The 18,151-nt window shown below is 43.4% G+C and overlaps 1 protein-coding gene across 1 annotated transcript; it reads right to left on the bottom strand.

Annotated features, from left to right (window-relative positions):
* Positions 1-1,183: 1,183 nt before the first annotated feature.
* On the bottom strand, positions 1,184-16,630 carry coq8b (coenzyme Q8B). The gene is made up of 15 exons (XM_063205494.1): positions 16,498-16,630; positions 15,264-15,442; positions 14,218-14,580; positions 13,038-13,104; positions 12,788-12,862; positions 12,292-12,414; positions 10,999-11,084; positions 10,454-10,594; positions 7,631-7,712; positions 7,207-7,300; positions 5,289-5,430; positions 4,606-4,713; positions 3,877-3,942; positions 3,254-3,340; positions 1,184-2,387 (listed from the first exon to the last, which is right to left on the bottom strand). Coding segments are annotated over exons 1-15 (1,911 nt in total). The 5' UTR covers positions 16,499-16,630; the 3' UTR covers positions 1,184-2,090.
* Positions 16,631-18,151: the final 1,521 nt, after the last annotated feature.

Below are 18,151 nucleotides of genomic sequence, written 5' to 3'. Positions count from 1 at the left end.
GTGCCTCAGTCACCTGTCTGCGGGAGCAAAGGTCAAGCTGCTTTTACAACTGTAGGTAATAACCATTGCAGTGCAGGCTATATTATGTGGTACAGAGGCAATATGTCCCATTAGGACACGGCATTATTAAATTTGAGTGTTACCCGAAAGGCAATCAATGACCAAGTCATAGTAGCCTGATTATCATCGACTTTCAAATCTCTGTTGTGTCACTAGGAGGGCTTAAGCTGGCTGAAGTCGTAGTGCATTACCAAGGGCCCTGCATTTCATTATGTCATAGCAGTGATGTACTATGGTAGTGGTAGTTGACTTTCAAATGACGGTTATAGCGTTCCACTGGTAGAACGACATGCATTATGGGGTTACACACTGGTTGACTGGTATATGAGGTGTATTGCAAAAACATGTCAATCACTGAAGAGGCTGCCAGCAGCAAAGCTCAAATGACAGTGAAAGTGTTGGTGCAGCTACAGACAGGCACTCCGCAACAGCATGATGTGTCTTCTGTCTTCCTCAGTATACACATCAGCCTTGGGGAGTGACAGATTCCCTCTACGAAGCCTAAAAACAGGGAAGCCGACAGCAGGGGACAAAGAGGTCAAAGTTGTCCCAGGCTCAGGGAGAGAAGTGGCCCAGAATTGAGTTGCGTTACGTTGCATGTTTCAGGTCCCTGGGCCCAGCAAATCGCTCATCACGGCCCTGCCGACAAAACATTAGTGATTTGATCAGGGGTGCTGCTAGGGTTTTGGAGGCCAGAAGCATAACTGGTCAGGAGGCCCCTCTCATAATTATATGATAATAATAATAATATGTTTTTTAGTCACTCAGTCTCAATTTAAGAGGCCCCAATTTTGGGAGGAAAGTGGTTGTGGCCCCAGGCGCTCTGCTTACTCTGCTTATGCCTAGCGGCGGCCCTGGATTTGATGCCTCCTGCATTCTGACAGAAGTTTTGAAATGAGACCAAGTAACTCAAGTGCGGCTGCCTGCTATGCCTGCCTGCTACCAGTTCTCGCTCACTGTCTAATTGTGTCAGCCTTTGGGGAAAGAGACTGTGACAAATTAAATGAATGGCTCAGGAAGGATACGCAGCACGTGTTGTGTTCCCCAACAGACCTACTGTACCTCATCTGTCTTCCAAGAGAGCAGTAAAAAACCTTCAAAGTCAAAATTGTATAAAAAAATGTTGATTTATGAGAGGCGTGATACAGCATTTATGGCATATTTACCAAAAGACCATTTACAGTATAGCTCTGTGAAATGAACTGAAAAGAAAATGCTTGATTACAGCTTTAAATAGCATCGTTTAACCACATCATCAGAAACCCCATAAATTACAAGCTTTTGTAGCCATTGACACACCACTACAGACAGCTTCTACACGAACAAGCAATTTCTGTTTTGTTTAGTTTTTTCCTTATCCACACAGCACACCGTGTTAAAATGTGTCACAACACACAAAAGAGAGCAAGTCTTTTTTTTTTCCCCAACGTAGTGTCCTTGTTTGGTGGAACCTGTCAAGAATATAATACAGTGTGGTGCTGCAGGGGGAGGGTCTCCTTGGGATCGGGCTTGCAGGATGTTGATATAAGGCAGTCCAAACAGCATGGCGCTTGTTGTCTCTGTCCACAAAGTCTCTGATTGGACCAACACGACACGAAAGTCCAACCCCGTCAGGGCTGGTATCCCTGTGTTGGTCACCTCAAGGTGCCTACACTCCCATCAATATATATCTCTCCCTCACACAAACGTACACACACACACACACACACACACACACACACACACACAAACACACCAAGCTCACTCTATACACTCTTTCTGTTCACATCACACACTCACTCCCTCTTTCACTCCCACGCACTTCCACTCTTGTTAGTCCACCTCCCTTTGACTCTCCATCAGTGTTTCTCGTTCTCACTCACACATTCACGCATGCACCACTGCCTTGCCATGTCTCTCACATACATACAAATGTACATACAATTCTTCCCGTCCATTCCCCAATTTCCAATATTATCAACAGATACAGTACAATCAGACCGCCACAACCGACAGCAGCCCCTCAGTGCTGTGCTGTGCTGTGCTGTCCTTTAGGCCTGTGCCGCCCTGTCCATGCGCCTCTCCTGGTAGGCGTTGTAGACGTCGAGGAACATGTCGCGGCAGGCGATGCTGGCGCCCAGCTTGGAGCAGATGAGGAAGGAGCCGGCCATCTTGCGGTGCAGCGAGTAGGTCTCCTCGGGCGGCGGTGTGAGGCGGTGGCGCAGCATGACGGGCACTAGGTTGTGGATGCGCTGCGTGGTGTCCTGCAGGCCGAAGTCGAAGGGCTCCGAGGAGGCGAAGGCCTCGCCCAGGATCATCACTGCCTCCACGTGCGCCTCCTGGAACGCCTGGCAAGGAGGAGGAGAAACATTTAGCACAGTCACAGGGTGAACCTGATGATAAAGTGGCAGTGAAACGCGCCGTTCCAACAGAACAATCATTCAACAAAGGACAGAGCTGTAAAGAGGGCGAGTGGGGGATTTGCCCCTGGCCCTGAGGCCCCTGTGTGCAATTGATCCGCCATTGGACTGAGGAGACAGAGTGAACCTGATGAAGTAGCAGTAAAGTCGACCAGTGTATGGTAATTTGCCCAGTTTTTTTTTGGATAACTCAAAAATTTACATTTACATACTTAAAAACACTACAAATAGTTTCGGTACTACTTTGACTAATGTTAACGGCACTAGAAATTGCAGCATAACAAATCGCAAAAACACAGTTGATGAAATAGTCTTAAGGAGAGAGATGCTGTCTGAGATGCAAAACAAATCTGGGAACTCTCAAGTGACAAATTAAGGGCACAAACTCCCTGAACACAAATATGAAACACGGCATTTAATAACAACAACTAAACATTAAAGGAGTAAACTGCCAGCTGGACAAGTGAGTACACTAAATAGATGACAAATAATGATGAATCAGGGTTTCCCCCAGCACTTTATAGTCAAGGCGGCCAGCTTGTCTGTAAACACCTACCACCTTCACCAAGTGCTCTGAAAAAAGATTTGGTATTACACGTGTCATTTCTCAAGTTGCATTATAGATTGTTTATGCTATTTATTTCAGGGATTTTTGTTTCACATTTCATATACTGTATAACTTCACAACATACCCCGTGAAATGATGATAGTCGCACGTATCTAATACCTGCTACCCCCGCCACAAACAACTTGGCAATTTTTTTTATAGGAAACATTGTAAATACTGTAAATACCTTGGTCTCAAAGCCAGTGAGGAACTTGAGGTCTGTGGATTTCTTCAACACGGTTGCTCTGTCACCGATGGAGGCGGCGTACACCACCTTAATAGAAAAATTCAGTGGTTTATATGATGATGGCAACACGAATAACTATTTATATGACATTTAGCTTCAGGGGATGAATTTAAATAGACTACTAAAGATTCCTGGAATATTCACACATTACATCTGTTTTTTTATTACGAGCAGTTGTGGGTGCTAATGAAATCATGGAGCCTAGGGCTGTATTAAATTAGGTGAGACTTGCACTCCATCACCAAAAAAAAAAGAGTAAGGATAAACAATCAAGAGGAAATGCAGTGAAAACATCTAGTCTCTGTGTTGAAGGCTTGAAGGTTGTGTGTCATGATACCGTACTTAAGAGTGTTTGATGGCCTAAAGCTACCTTTTTATTTTTGAACAAAAAAAACCCTCCATAGTTTCATGACTTAACTCTGTCTCTCATTTTCCCTGGGGTAGCACTCAAAATGTATGCAAAGCTCAGTCAGCTCAAGTATCCGAAACACATTTGAACGAGCGCCAGGCGTCACGCAGTGCTATTGACTGTGTGTGGCAAAGTATAGTCCAATAATAAATACCTCAATGTAGTCGTCTGTGAAGGTCTCTGCGTAATCCCTGCAAGCGCCGAAATCCAGCAGAATGAGCTATTTTTCCGAGAAGACAGACAGACACACAAACACAAGCGTGTTAAAAATTCCCCCTCAAAACTTCAAAGAGCTTTGAAGACATGCCGACAGCCCTTCTTCCAACAGAAAGCCCTTCTTTGCAGGTCACAGAAATCTTAGAACTACTTGAAGGAAAGCATAATGTTATAAATAACACATATATGAAAAAGCTTTCCATTAAAGTACTTCAGATTTTCTTCCAGCTATTAATCAAAGGCATATACGGGTGAAATGTATTTCTTATACAGCTGGACAAACAGACTTTTAATCCGGTTTTCAAAGCCCCTGGCAAAGCCATGATTGTGACATGCACGAGTGTAGCGTTCCACTAAAATGTTCACCATGTGCTGAAAGAATGTGAGCCGAGACCTAAGTGGGCTAGAGCTATACAGTCACGCTGACCCACATATTAAAAGTGGCCCACGGGCCCTGCCGTGGCCAACCGGTGGGGCGCTCGTCTGCCTTGCGGCCGACCCGGGTTCGATTCCCGGCCCCCAGTTGTTTGCCGGACAGGAATCTCTCTCCCCATTCACTTCCTGTCCACCTCTTATACGATCTTGTCATCAATAAAGTCAAAAAAGACCAAAATATATATTTTTAAAAAGTGTCCCACGCACGCGGGGCTCTGATCACCCTGCTCACCTTATCTTGCTCGGCGTTGTAGAAGAAGTTGGCCCAGTTGGGGTCTGTCTGCATGAAGCGGAACTCAAAGAGTTCCCTCAGGGTAAGCTGCAGGATGTTGAAGCAGATCTGTGGAGGAGGAGAATATGAGGAGGTTAATTTAGCATGAGCTATGAGGCCACCTGCTGGTGAAGGAGGAGTATTGCAATCCACTTGTACAAGATTCGTGATGGAAAATATAATTATGTTCAACACACACAAAAAAGCGCAACAACTGTAATTGGGTAGTATTTCCACACACGTAGCATTGTATTTATGGTTTCTTCTATTGTAATGCCATGATTCAAATCTAGGGCAAAGAAAATATGTTTTGGTCTTCCAAACATTACACATCACCCATTTTGACTCCGCTTACACATATCCTTGTCATATCACTTATCTGTGCATATTGACTGTGCTTTTGTGAACTTTTATAATACGACACAAACCATTTAACACATCTTCAGCAGAAACTGTCAGTGCTATAACATCACACCCCAATCCAAGAATAAGCTGAGATGAGTTCTATAGAAACGATCACACCTTCACAGATGACAGCATCCAACTGCCTGGTATGCGTACAGGACCAGCATTGTACAAGCCATTTTTAATTTAATAATAACCAGCATTCCCCAGTACTGTAGTTAACCAGGTGGGGCACCAACCTTGTTCCTGGTGTCCTGGTCCAGCTCAACGCATCTGTCCAGTGGTACGCCATTGACCAGCTCCATGGCCAGAACCCTGGAGGCCGTCAGATCATCCACCACCTCTGGTACCTTGATGAACGGGTCATCTGCCAGCAGAGACCTGCAGAGAGGAGAAACAGAATTACTTCACAGAAATATGCAATGTCGGCCTTGGCCATAGCATTGTAACCGCTGCCCGTAATCTTTTGGTGGACCATGTGGGTGGTGCTGAAATTGACAGGAAAAATGTGTTTTTGACCCATTACATTTAAAAAAAAAAAAAAAAAACATTTTATTAGTTCATGTCCAAGCAAAGAAAGCTCCCGCACACTGTTCACATTTGCATGGTTTAATGCAACGTTTCGGTCTACTGACCTTTTTCAAGCAATTCAAAACCATTTTTGAATTGCTTGAAGAAGGTCAGTAGACCGAAACGTTGCATTAAACCATGCAAATGTGAACAGTGTGCGGGAGCTTTCTTTGCTTTAACGTTGGTGACCTAGGGGTTCCACTCCTACGCACCTGACCAAGGAGGTGTGCAAGAATTCTTCACTTACTAAGTAGTTCATGTCCAAAATTCATTCATGCTGCCCATTCACATATTGGTCATGACTGAAAATTACACATTTGATACGTGAAAGGGTGGATCATCTCCATGTCTTCCATTTTGAATGGCCAGTAATAGACATCTTAGCCTGTGAAACTTACCGGTATTTTACTTTGGTCAGACCAGTAATTTTAGTGTATTGTTAAGTAAGATTTTCGGAAAAGCTACAAATTTGTGAATGGGCAGCATACACTTTGACACCGAACAACTACAATTATATGCGTGCACAGCGGTGCACAGCTGAAGTCTTGACAGCATCCACTTATCATCTGTACCTTAGTTAATGTTGGTGTGATGGCAACACTCTGCTGTGTTTCTACTGCATTACTGCAGCTTGCTGTTAACATCTGAACTTGCTTTCATTCTAACCCTTTGTCTCAGTAAAGTAGTATTCCCTTTCTCTGTGGAGGTATTGGAGTCAAGAAAAGTAATTTTGAACATTTTCTATCTAAATCTGGCTAAAATGCTTTGAAAAAAAAAATTAATACACTGATATTACATGGCATTAAATATTGTTACACTGGTTATTACACTGCACATAATGTGGTAGAGCCACTGTAATAGTGAACAATGTACATATTCAGATCTGTGCATGAAAAACCTTCCGCAACACTCAGTAATTATGCCACGTGATGTTAGAACATGGGTTTGATATTCGCTTTTTAAACTCTTTACTCTGAGCTTTATATTTGAGCATAATTACGGTGCAGGTGAAAGGTAAAAGACATGTATTATGAAAAAGTTGGAAAGGGAGCTGGGTAATGGAATTAAAAAGGAGTTCCTTGAGCCATAATAGATGCAGTTGTATAATGAATACAGAACAGAAGTACCAAGGTGTTTGAAGATTTTATAAGGGCTCATAATTACCATCTCAGACACACATTCACAGTTCTCACGCCATTAGCTGTGTGCAATTATGGGGGTATACATTATAGATCAGTGACCATAAATTTCACTTTTTTGACAGCTTTGAGGTTACAATTTTCGCTCAAACCTTTGAGCATGTAATTAAGAACATGGGCCTTCCTTTTCATATGGTTTCTGTATCATGCACCAATGGTGGGGGTGGCGTCAGCGCCAATGTCTTTTTCTGAGCGTTTTGCTCAGTGGGTAATTCCAAGAACAGTATGGCGAAAAGGAAGAAAGGAGTCACAAACAAGAGCATGAATGCAAAATCAAAACTGTATTAAACAAAGCTGAATAAAGTAAATAAAACCGGCAGACAAGGGACAAACGTTTCGGGTCTAGCCCATCATCAGTGTTCCCAGTTTTGTATCGTAATGCACCAACCTGAATTTCTTGGCACACTCCGCCTCCCTCTTGTAGTCACACTCCCAGGCAAGCTCCCTCTGAAGGACCTCTAAACTGCTGTCTGCAAATAACCCTGGAAAACACAAGACAAAGTGTGAACATGCGGCATGCGCACACACACAAACCTCAGGTCATCTCAATGACTTTCAACAGGGCTTTGCAGCGTATTGCCATACTGTATTAGAGTAGTCAGTGTGCAAGTGTGTAGGACTATATGCGACTGGGTGTTTGAGAGAGTGAGATTGTTCAAGTGTACCAATATGTGTGACAGAGAGAATGAGACAGAGTGTATGAAGGGTACAGCAAAAGAGAAAAAAGGTGTGGGAACTTGTGTGCTTGTGTGTAGTATGGGAACGTGTGTGCTTGTGTGTAGTATGGGTGTGTGCAATAGCCTGTGTCTTACCCTCAGGGAGAACTACACTCATCTTCAGTACAGACATGAGGTTGTTGATGTCGCTGTGAATGCTCTGTGCCACCCCAGGATACTGCAGAGGAAGAACAAAGGAGAATGCCATTCATATGCTGCGAGTGGGCCAACACACTACTACTACTACTGTTGCTGCAGCTACTACTACTACTACTATTCACACTACTAATGCTGACGTTAGTACTACTACTAGTCTTGAATAGGTTTTCATGTCTGCAAGAATGATGTGGTACTTCAATGATCACCTACTACTACAGCTAGAAATAATACTGCTACTAATACTTCTACTAATAATAATAATACTCAATATGTTTTCATGTTGTGTTAAACATAAGTGTCCATCTATTCTAAGACCACATCCCATCGTTCTCAGACTGAACTGGACTCTCGCTGTCACATTTCAAAATGTACCGATGTGGTGTAGCGGTCAGAGTTTTAGTCTGGATGGGGAAACTACCCCCTGCTCTCAGTTGCGGTTGCTTCCTGTGTCCGGAGCTAGTATATCCTTTGCATGGACATTAAGCAATAACGGCTGTGATACATGTACGCATATTCCACTCGCTCTCAACCTGCTCACTCGCCTCGCGTGGTGACGTAGCATCGTTTCCCAGTCAAATTAGCTTAGCTTAGCAAATGCTGTGGTCAAACAACCATCTCTCTTCAATCACAAACACTGTATGTACAAATAAAAATGATGAAACAGGAGTGAATATATTGGTCACCTTAACCCAATTTATTTTAAAACCATCTGTGAAAAACGATGGGCAGCCGAAATCAAAACAGCCTCCATTTTTAAATATCCCAGTACTGCTGGTGACGCACGTGACGTCACGGCGCTGAAAGCTCTCCCTTTGGTTAACGCTTCGCGATGCCGCTACATTTTTCAGCCAAGCTCAACTTTATCGCCTCGCTCGCCCACCGCCCACCACCCCCGCTTCCACCAAAGTCTGTTCCCATAAGTCCCATCACTCGGCGGCCATCTTGGCTACGCCTCAAACTGACTATTTAAGATTAGTCAGTGATGGGGTATATTAGAATGAATGGGGGAAATAATGTTGTGTGACAGTGGGACAACACAGCGATACACAACTCATATGGTTGGAATCACAATGAAAAACTGGGTTTAATGGCAGTCTTTTTCTTTATGCTATTTTTGATCTACGCATGCGCCACATTCCACGACAACGTTCTGTTTTGCGGCAGATGGGAGCAAGTTGCGTGGACTTCACCTCTTCCGGCCGGCTGTCAAACGGGCACCCATTCTCCGGTCATCGTACAGAAAAGACACTGGATTTATTTTCTGATAGCCAAAGCAGTAAGAACAATGGTCGTCCCTGCTCATCACTAATAAAAAAAATAGGCTATTGAATAAATGAATGATGTAGGCTAGCCTGCCTCAAAATTGGTGTTTTAAACAGTGGTGTTTATGGTGTTGCGTAAACTGATAATAGTATGACCAACGGTGGAAAAGTGTAGCCTAAGAAAAAAAGCTAAACTGATCAAAGTTGAATGTCTTGCAGACTTGCTCCCGTTTTGCTTTTTCTTACTTATTTGTTTTCAACCATAAGAAAAACCACAACGGGTGTGCACATGTATGCACACGGCCGGTTTTGTTTCCGTGATTATATCTGTCCCTTTGTCTTGCACCTGCATTTTGGATGGGCGCAGAAAGGTGATTAATGGTCGAGTTGCGCTCTCTGCCCAATTCACAATGAAGTTTCCATGGACGGCAAACAAACCACATGGCCGCCAGCAAACAAACCGATTAGGTACGAGCAGTCGTAAAGGTTTACATTTGCACTTGCGTCGAGACGATTGGATAAGTGACAGCGCAGCTCAGCAAGCAATTGGCTCTCGTTACCGGACAGGTGGGAGTGAAGCCGGCAAACGCCATGTTCGCGTAGCCAAATGCTCTCGTTCATTCCTATGGAAGGTTTCATGAGTGATTCGTCTCGTATAAGACCGTCTCTGCTTCCACCACCTCTCGTCTCGCTGCCCCTTCCCAAAGGAAAATAATGGAACTCCACGCTTCTAACGCTTTGGTAGTGCACATGTAAATCAGGCGTGAGCCACAAGAAGCTGTGGGTTTGCGTTTGATTTACAGCATCTCTGTCAGAAGCATTTAACTTCGTTGCGTTTAGAATCTTCGTTTGGAATGCTGTTTGTTTTACAGTCGATTTACTAACACTTGGAACACAGAACCAGCCAATCACAATCAAGAACCAGACGCACAGTTTAAGATATTTTATACTAATACATAATGATGATGATGATGATTTAATGTGATGGTAGTTAACTGTCAACTTGAGTCATGAGCAGCCATGGCTCAATGGTGAAGAGCACTGACCTTTACATCAGAGGGTTGCAGGTTCAAATCCCAATCTTACCAGTACCTTCATACATGGCTGAAGAACCCTTGAGCAAGGCACCTAACCCCACATTGCTTCAGGGACTGTAACTAATAACCTGTACCCAAATACGTACCTGTAAGCCACATTGGATAAAATCATCAGCTAAGTGTAATGTAATGTAATGTGATCATGACTACTACTGTGTGTACCTAGCCTGATTATCATCGACGTTCATATCTCTTCTTGGAGACTTGGTCTGACTAAGAGCATAACAATTGACGTTTACCAAACGGCATGGTTGACCGCCTCCCTTGGTTTGCTTATGGTTGTTTGCTTATCGACAAAGTGGGAGGAGTTCCCGCAAAGTACTTGCATTGCTCTTGACCTGACTAGTTGCAATGCTGAAAGTGTTGAGTCACTAGGAGGGCACGGCCTAGCTAGTATGTACCTGGATCTTCATGGCGATCTCCCTGCCGTCCTTCAGCACTCCGTGGTGCACCTGGCCGATGGAGGCGGCAGCAAAGGGCTTGTCCTCAAACGACTCCAGTTTCTCCCTCCAATCGGCACCGAGCTCCTCCTGTAGCACTTTCTGCATGGCCAAGAGGCAGCACAATGGGACATTATACATTGATCAATTATTGTACTTTTTCCTCATCCATCAGCTTATTCGTTACTGGTTGCATTTGTATAGAGAATTTCTCAAGTGTTCAAATTGACAAAAACTCTTAGGAAATATATTTTACAATTTTCCAGGTGAGATCATTGACTACTTTTTTTGTCGGCACGGTCAACTGCAACTTAAAGAACTCAACTGTACATCCACTTCACATTAGCATATACTGTATATTTGAATGCAATTAAGCATCACCTTAACCACATACCAAGTTACCATCATACCACAACAAGCGTCGTAAAAATGTACATTTGCATTTCCATCACATTTATAGTTCAGTTTCAGTTATAGCTGCTTGCAGCGCAACATGCAGTACATACATTCATTTGCCAGACTGGCATGAAGTCTGCACTCTGCCGGACCCTCTCGAAGATCTTCTGCAGCTGGGGGTTGATAAAGCTGTTATCTGTGGGAGCACAGCATCATAAAAAGTCAATGTCATTAAGTTAGGACCCATATAACCTGAGAGTGGTTATTTTCCTGATGAGAAAAGCCCTATCCAACCATGTCTTATTATCAAAGATGTAATCAAGTGTGAAATTAAATTGACAGAGCACCAGGGAATATGCCTGACAGCATCCTCGCTTCTGACAGCATGCATGTCAGTGTGGCAGTGATCGTTTTCTCTTTCATCAAGGTTTGGCAAACAAAGGGGTATGGCATGGCACACAAAAACACCATTTTAATCTTTCACCAACAACCTATGCAGAGGAAATTACTAAGCCTACAAATCAAGACTTATTCATAAGTCGCTTTTCTCACTCACACTTCACACTTCAAGACTCAAGACTTATTCAATAGTCGCTTGGCTTACCCGCACTTCAATTTGATGGTCTGCACCTACAAAACTTAAATAAATTCTAAAGGTTATGTCATATCCTGGGGTGCTCATCCTCACCAGCTCAACTCACCGTATCAAGATCACGCTCTGACACAATCTGCCTTTTCGTACAGCCTGGGATCGCAATCTGTTTTTAGCTCAAAAAGCCATTCTACTATCTTAGCAAATCAAACTCACTTACCACAAAACCCAACACCCTAAGCATGTCCTATAATGTACCCTACACCTACAAGGTGTGATTTTAGGCCCAATTTTGCCATGATTTGACAGCCACACGACTTTTGGGAATCTGGACGATTTTTGGCTCAATCAGAGGTCAGAGGTCAGTCATGAGTCTTGCATCATCTAATGTACATGGGTTAACGACAAGTGATTTCACCTCACGACCAGCTTGCAATCAGCAATCATATGGTCACAAGAAAATCAAAACGGTTTGAAATCGCCAAGTTGAATGACACTACATTTCACGGCACCTAAGCGAAAAAAGGCACAAATTGCCTGGGCAGCTTGATACGCATCTTCGCCTCTACCTCAGGTGCACGGTTCCCTTCAAGATTTTGTCATCTACAGTTCCAGAAAACGAGTCTGTCATGTCGTATAGTGTGAGCTCTCTGCTCACATCTGGCCTTTGGTTTGTATAGTGTGAGGATGTGGGTCATGATTTACTTGTACAGTGTAAGCAGCAGCAGAATACCCGCAACAGATAGTATCGCAGTATAGTATCGCAGCCTGGCTGAAGTGTAATGTAAAGTAAAAAGCCTGGGAGTCCTACCTTGTATGCTCAGCATCTGGCCAATCTTCAGTGCAGCCCCTCTCACTTTGCACAGCGTCTCCACAATTCTCTCAGCGTTAGCCTCCGACAGGATGGCAGAGTCCAAGAGGGCACCATTCTTCTCTAGAGACAGAAAATAAAAGAACAGACACCTTCAAAGTCAACCAGAGGCCTTTGCAAAATCTTACATCCACACTTTTTTTTAAATACAAAAATTGGTACAAAGAATATTGCACACATTGGAAAGGAAGCGATGCATCAGACATTTATGCAGGTGCCAGTAGACCTGTTCAAAAAATAAACCTTTTGCCATTTTGCAGCAAATTGCTGTGATTTCCATCTTCCCATGAATAACCAGAGAAACCTCATGACCTATAAAGTTTTGGCAAGATCTCAGCAAGAATGCCTTTTTTGAACAGGTCTAAGGTTCCAGTCACTAAACATAAAAATGGTACCCACAGTATCAAAAAGCCACTGTAAGACTGCTGAGACCGACCTGAGCGCTTGCCTCCTCCTATGGACTGTTTGGCCACCTCAGCTATGGTTCCCAGGCCAATCCCCACTGCCAAACCTACCATCAGGAAAAACACAAGAGACATCCAATTTAGGTCATGCAAACTGCAGTTTGACATGTCCCTACAGAGTACATTCAAATGCAAATCCTGAATCATATTAAACATTAATATTTGTTTTAGGCCTTGTCTGTTTCATTAAAAGGTAACACCTGTTGGGTTTGAGAAACTTACCCCCGAAATTCATAAGTCGGCTTATCCTCGTGGCTGGGACTTTCCTTTCTTTGGCGCGTTCACTGAGCTACAATCAGATAGGAGACAAATCATTGTCAGACGTCTGGATATCAGCAGTCTCATAGGGCCAGACATCTCAGGGCAGCCATGAGCTAAATGAGATTTCGAATGACTACGCTGCATCGGGCAGCATTAGCAATTCCTTTCATTTTACAGACGGGAGACAAGCTCAAAGACGGTGCTAATTCAATCTCAGAACTGCAACTGCTAATATTTTTTCATGGCTGATATGATCCGTGATCAGGACATGGAGACTAAATTGCATTAATATTTATTTTTTGCTGTTTAAAATTCTTGTCATAACATGCAGAAAACTAGCCATAGATTGGTTAGAGAGCTAAAAAAAAAAGAAGAAGTCTATGATCTTTCCACATACATAATGAAGGAAAAGTAAAGATAAGTTCAAGTTCACAGAGCACATTTCCAACATAATACACTGGGGCTGATGGAATATAAGTTGTTTCTCGCAGCAAATCTAACAATGCACTTGAAATGAAACATGTTGCTGAAAAGAACACAGTGTCCTGTCACTCCATGTCCCATACAGCAGGTCAGTATACACTACACAGACATTGCATAATAGCTCATACCGTCATTAAAAACCTATAGGCAATGATCTGCCCACTTTTTAGAGAATAACATACCACACTTAACTACAAGTGCACATTTCAATTATTTTACGGAGCATGCGAAAATCTCAATTCAAATCACAATTCCCCTTAAAAGCTGAACATACTGTATCGTGGGATACAGAGGATCAGTCACATTCAATGAGTGTGCATTGTCCTCATTTTCAATACATGACTGCAGCACACAGAGCAATCGGGCTGTCTAAAGGGCTAACACTAGGAAAATATCAATATAAACCCTACATGAAGTACACACTCATAGAGGAGAAAGCTGCAGTCAGATAACACAAATCCAGCAGCAAACTGCTTGTCCACACACGACACATTCTCACTACGTTTTAGGACATGAGAGGACATCAGAGAGATAGGACAGCCTGTCTCTCGGATGAGCATGATGACCATGTGTGTGGCCTGTGTGCCATATGGCAGTCAGAAAGCCTCATGCCAGATCATCAGGGGTCTGTCGCACCACACGGTCAGGTGCACCTCACCTTCTGTCTCGGCTGTTTGGCCGCGCCCTGTTTGGCCTCACGGGCCTTCTTGATGTCCTCGGCGGTCAACCGGCCAGCAGTCACCGTATCGTGGACGAATCTGGTGTGTCGAAGGGGCGCGGCGAGATGGAGGAAGCGTGCATTCTGTCGTGCCCATCCGGCAGCACCTCCAGCGACTCCACCGCCACCGGAGGGCGTACCGCCAGGAGACATAGGGTCCACAAAGCCCGGGCCTGATGACGCCTGGTGCTGGGTGTCCACGTCGGCAGGAAAATCAGAGCCCACCGCCCACTTGTCGGCCTCGCTCTGGTCCATCTCCTCCCATCCCTCGGCATCAGGGAACTCATCCGTCTTGATGGCTTGCTGAAGAAAACAGAATGAAGGGGAGTCACTTTTCCGGATAAGACTACATACAGTACACGTCAATTACATATGACAAGTGCTGAACAAGTACGTAGGTAAGGTTGATAGGAACGGGTGATTGTAACAGGAGTTGTTGACTGTGCAAACGTACTTACGTATGGGACTGCTTAAATCATAAAACACTAAATCAAATCACCTCCACTCTTTTTTTTAATCCCACAACAGTCATTGGCTGGTTTCCAATGTCCAGTGTTCTAGCCTTGTTGGGACGTGAAACGCCCAGTGATTGGATAGTATACTTTACAGAGTTTACCAAAGGGTATCCATTCCCTTGTTAGTTTACTGTGTGTGCCAGTGCTTCTTTTATAATGTGTTTCACAGTGAACACAAAGACTAGTCATTTAATTGGGTTCTGTTAGTTATCTCGTTGTGGCTTCAGCATTCTTCACCAGGCAGTTTCAACCTCAACATTCAGTGACATCAGGCACTCTGTGATAAGCTGTACTTTAATCATGTTGGCTATGATTATGTCCTCTTTTGAAAGTTGCTTTGGTTATAAACCGTCTGCCAAATGCAGTATAATGTAAAATAATGTAATGTAATGCAATTTCACTTAAATGCATGGATGATGCTTGGCAGCTCAGTGTATTAGTGACAGCTTAGTCAATGCATTGCAAACCTACCTGCCCACCACCCATAACCATACTCAGGATGTCTGTGACAGCTGCCTGGGCACTTTTGACACCAGCTCCCAGTGTGGTGTTGCATGCCATCAGCCTCAGTTGTTCCCCTTGGGTGGCGACAAAGGCTTCCCCCACCTTACCAGCACCTCGCAGAACCTGGAGCACCTCAGCAAGACTCACTGTTGGAAATCAATCAATCAATCAATCAATCAAAACTATTTATATAGCACACTTTCAGACAAAAATGTGCTACAGAATAGAGAAAGGAGAAGAAAAAACATATTGTGTTATAGATAGTGTAATTGACTATCACCAAAGGCAGATAAGAACAAAGCTGTTTTTTTTATTTCCTTTTAAAAGAAGATACTGTTGGGGCAGTTCTGATTTGGACAGGAAGTTGGTTCCAGCATTTTGCAGCATAATGCCTAAATGCCATTTCACCCTGATTAGACCTGACCCTAGTCACAACCAGTAGAAGAGATTCTGAAAACCTAAGCTTAAGACATATATTAGGATGATATTGCTCGACCATATTTACGATATATTTAGGGGCTAAGCAATTCAGTGACTTATAAACGATCAGAAGAATGTTAAACTCAATTCTAAATCTCACTAGAAGCCAGTGTAATGACCTAAGTACTGGAGTGATGTGGTGTCTTTTTTTGTTTTAGTCAGAATTCTTGCTGGACTCATTTGAATTCATTTTGGATTAGTTGCATCTGCCTGAGTGACCTTTGGGGGAGAAATGGGAAACCAGAGTAAATGTGTTCATTGTCATTCATTTCTAACAACTATACTATAATCACAATTGAATGACTTGTGGATTTGCAGTGGTCTCGAGCAACTGGGTACCCACACAGATGTTTCACCTTGACTTACTGCAAAGCTATTCAGTGACCCATCATCAATGCATTGCTAACACAGGCAATGCCACTAATACACGTGTTGTGATGTAAGTGTCATGGAATGCAACTCGCAAATTAGATAGGCAAAGATGCACTGCTGTTATGGCACAAAATAAGAGCAGTTTTCAGTCACAACGATGAGCAAATCTTGCGATCAGCTTTAGCTTTACAATTGACTGGCATACTGTTTCATAACTGAGGCTAGCAATAGTACATGTATGTAACATAGGCTAGCTAGCAAACTGACATTGCTAACGCACCTTCTTTCCCCCAAAAACAACCATCCAAAGTCAGCTTAGATCCACACGGTAATTGCACGAAGTACTTACTCTTTAAGTTCTGGGAATGGTTTTCTTCAGACTTAAAGTGTTTGGTTCTTGCTGTATGTCCTTCCCACACGGTACAGTGGATGCTGTTTTGCAACAACGACTCTCGTGTCCGGAAGAGCCTTGATGAACCACATGCTTCTCAACCTATGGAAATCCCACAAATCCAAAAGAGGCGGGAGAAGAGGACATGGTCCGATTAAACCAATGATGTGCAAATACGGAGCATGGTTACCATGGTTTCATTTCAAGATTGACAAAATGTCGACGAATCCAAGGCCTGGAAATGTTTGTTTATGGTCCTTTACCAGTGGGCGTGGTGGGATTTGCACGTGCGGGAGGTTTGCATTATGAAAGTGAAGTAACGGGGATAGTGTTCTACCCATTGACTGTCAATGGCTCTACCTCTTGACAGTCAGCCAGGTCATATGAATGTGGAACATTGTGCACTCACTATTAACACCACGCCACAATTAAGAAGCCCCACTTGTGCATTAGGCTACTATCACGCTGTTGAGTTGTGACAGACCAAACACTTCCTGACTTTGCAGGAATCAGTTGTGATAAATAGCTAGGCCTAAAAGGGACATTTTTAGGCCTACATGCTAGACCTATACAGTACACACATTAGGCTACTGTTCAGAAAAAAGAGGATAGACTACTGCATTCAATATTCACTCTACACAGAGGTTTTTATTGATAAAGTAAGAAAGTGTATAAACATATTTTGGAGAAAGTAACTAAAGATTGTGCTACACAATTAGCCTAGGCCTATAATAAGGCTACATTCAACCCCTTATCAATACCCGTCCCATCTAATCCCTAATTATTCCCCCAAAATAAAACCCACCCCAAAAATGAATGGCACACACGCAGTCCACTCCAGATGGCCTCGGCACTACAATATTATTCTTTGCTGTCATCAACTTCATGAAACAGAGAGCAAAATAAGAAAAACAAAAGGTGAACTTTACACAATTATAAACACAAATTTGTGGCCTTCATAACAACAATATCAAAGTGGGTCAGTCAATCCAGAGTATTTGACGATGCATTGAAGAATTTCTTCAAGCTGGGTCTGGAGTTCCAGCCTTTTGCTTTGGCAAACTTGTAGACGCTTGGAAACAGGTGAGGAAAAAGGCCCATCACGTCAATCTTCTCTGCATCCCTAGGACTAACAAACAAATGAAAGACATTAGAGAAGGCTACAACAGGCATTTTAGTGTAACAAAACATACTTTGGGGAGACAGGAAGGACATTCAACACAAGAAAAAAATTGCATTTAAAAAAGTGTGAAAGGGAAACATGGCCAAGACATACAGTACAAGAGCAATAAAGGAGAAAGCCACACAGGAGAACCTCAAATCAACAATAACAGACCACTGTAGGAGGGGCAATAACAGACCACTGTAGGATGGAAAATCATATCAAGGACTGGGACAAGGCAAAAGTCATACAGCAAGAAAACAAGAGATACCACCGCTGCATGAAGAAGTCCATGGAGATCAGAAAGTGCAGACCACCATGAACAGGGATGAGGGAGCATACATGCCCTCACACACCTGGGCTGTGTCTCAAATGACGCACTTTTGTCAGTGCACTGACAGTCAGTGCACAGTGCGCACAGTGCACTGAGGTCTTTAGTGCATAGTGTCG

This window comes from Engraulis encrasicolus, chromosome 8, assembly GCF_034702125.1.
Source record: "Engraulis encrasicolus isolate BLACKSEA-1 chromosome 8, IST_EnEncr_1.0, whole genome shotgun sequence".
Taxonomy (NCBI): domain Eukaryota; kingdom Metazoa; phylum Chordata; class Actinopteri; order Clupeiformes; family Engraulidae; genus Engraulis; species Engraulis encrasicolus.
The sequence above is the reverse complement of the archived record's forward strand: the minus strand, read 5'-3'. Positions and strand labels throughout refer to the sequence as shown.

Coding starts and splice junctions, on each gene's coding strand:
- coq8b (XM_063205494.1), bottom strand. Junction 12,415..12,787: donor AGGAGGAGGCAAGCGCTCAG/GTCGGTCTCAGC, acceptor TTCTGTCTCTAG/AGAAGAATGGTGCCCTCTTG. Junction 3,341..3,876: donor TCACAGACGACTACATTGAG/GTATTTATTATT, acceptor TTTTCTATTAAG/GTGGTGTACGCCGCCTCCAT.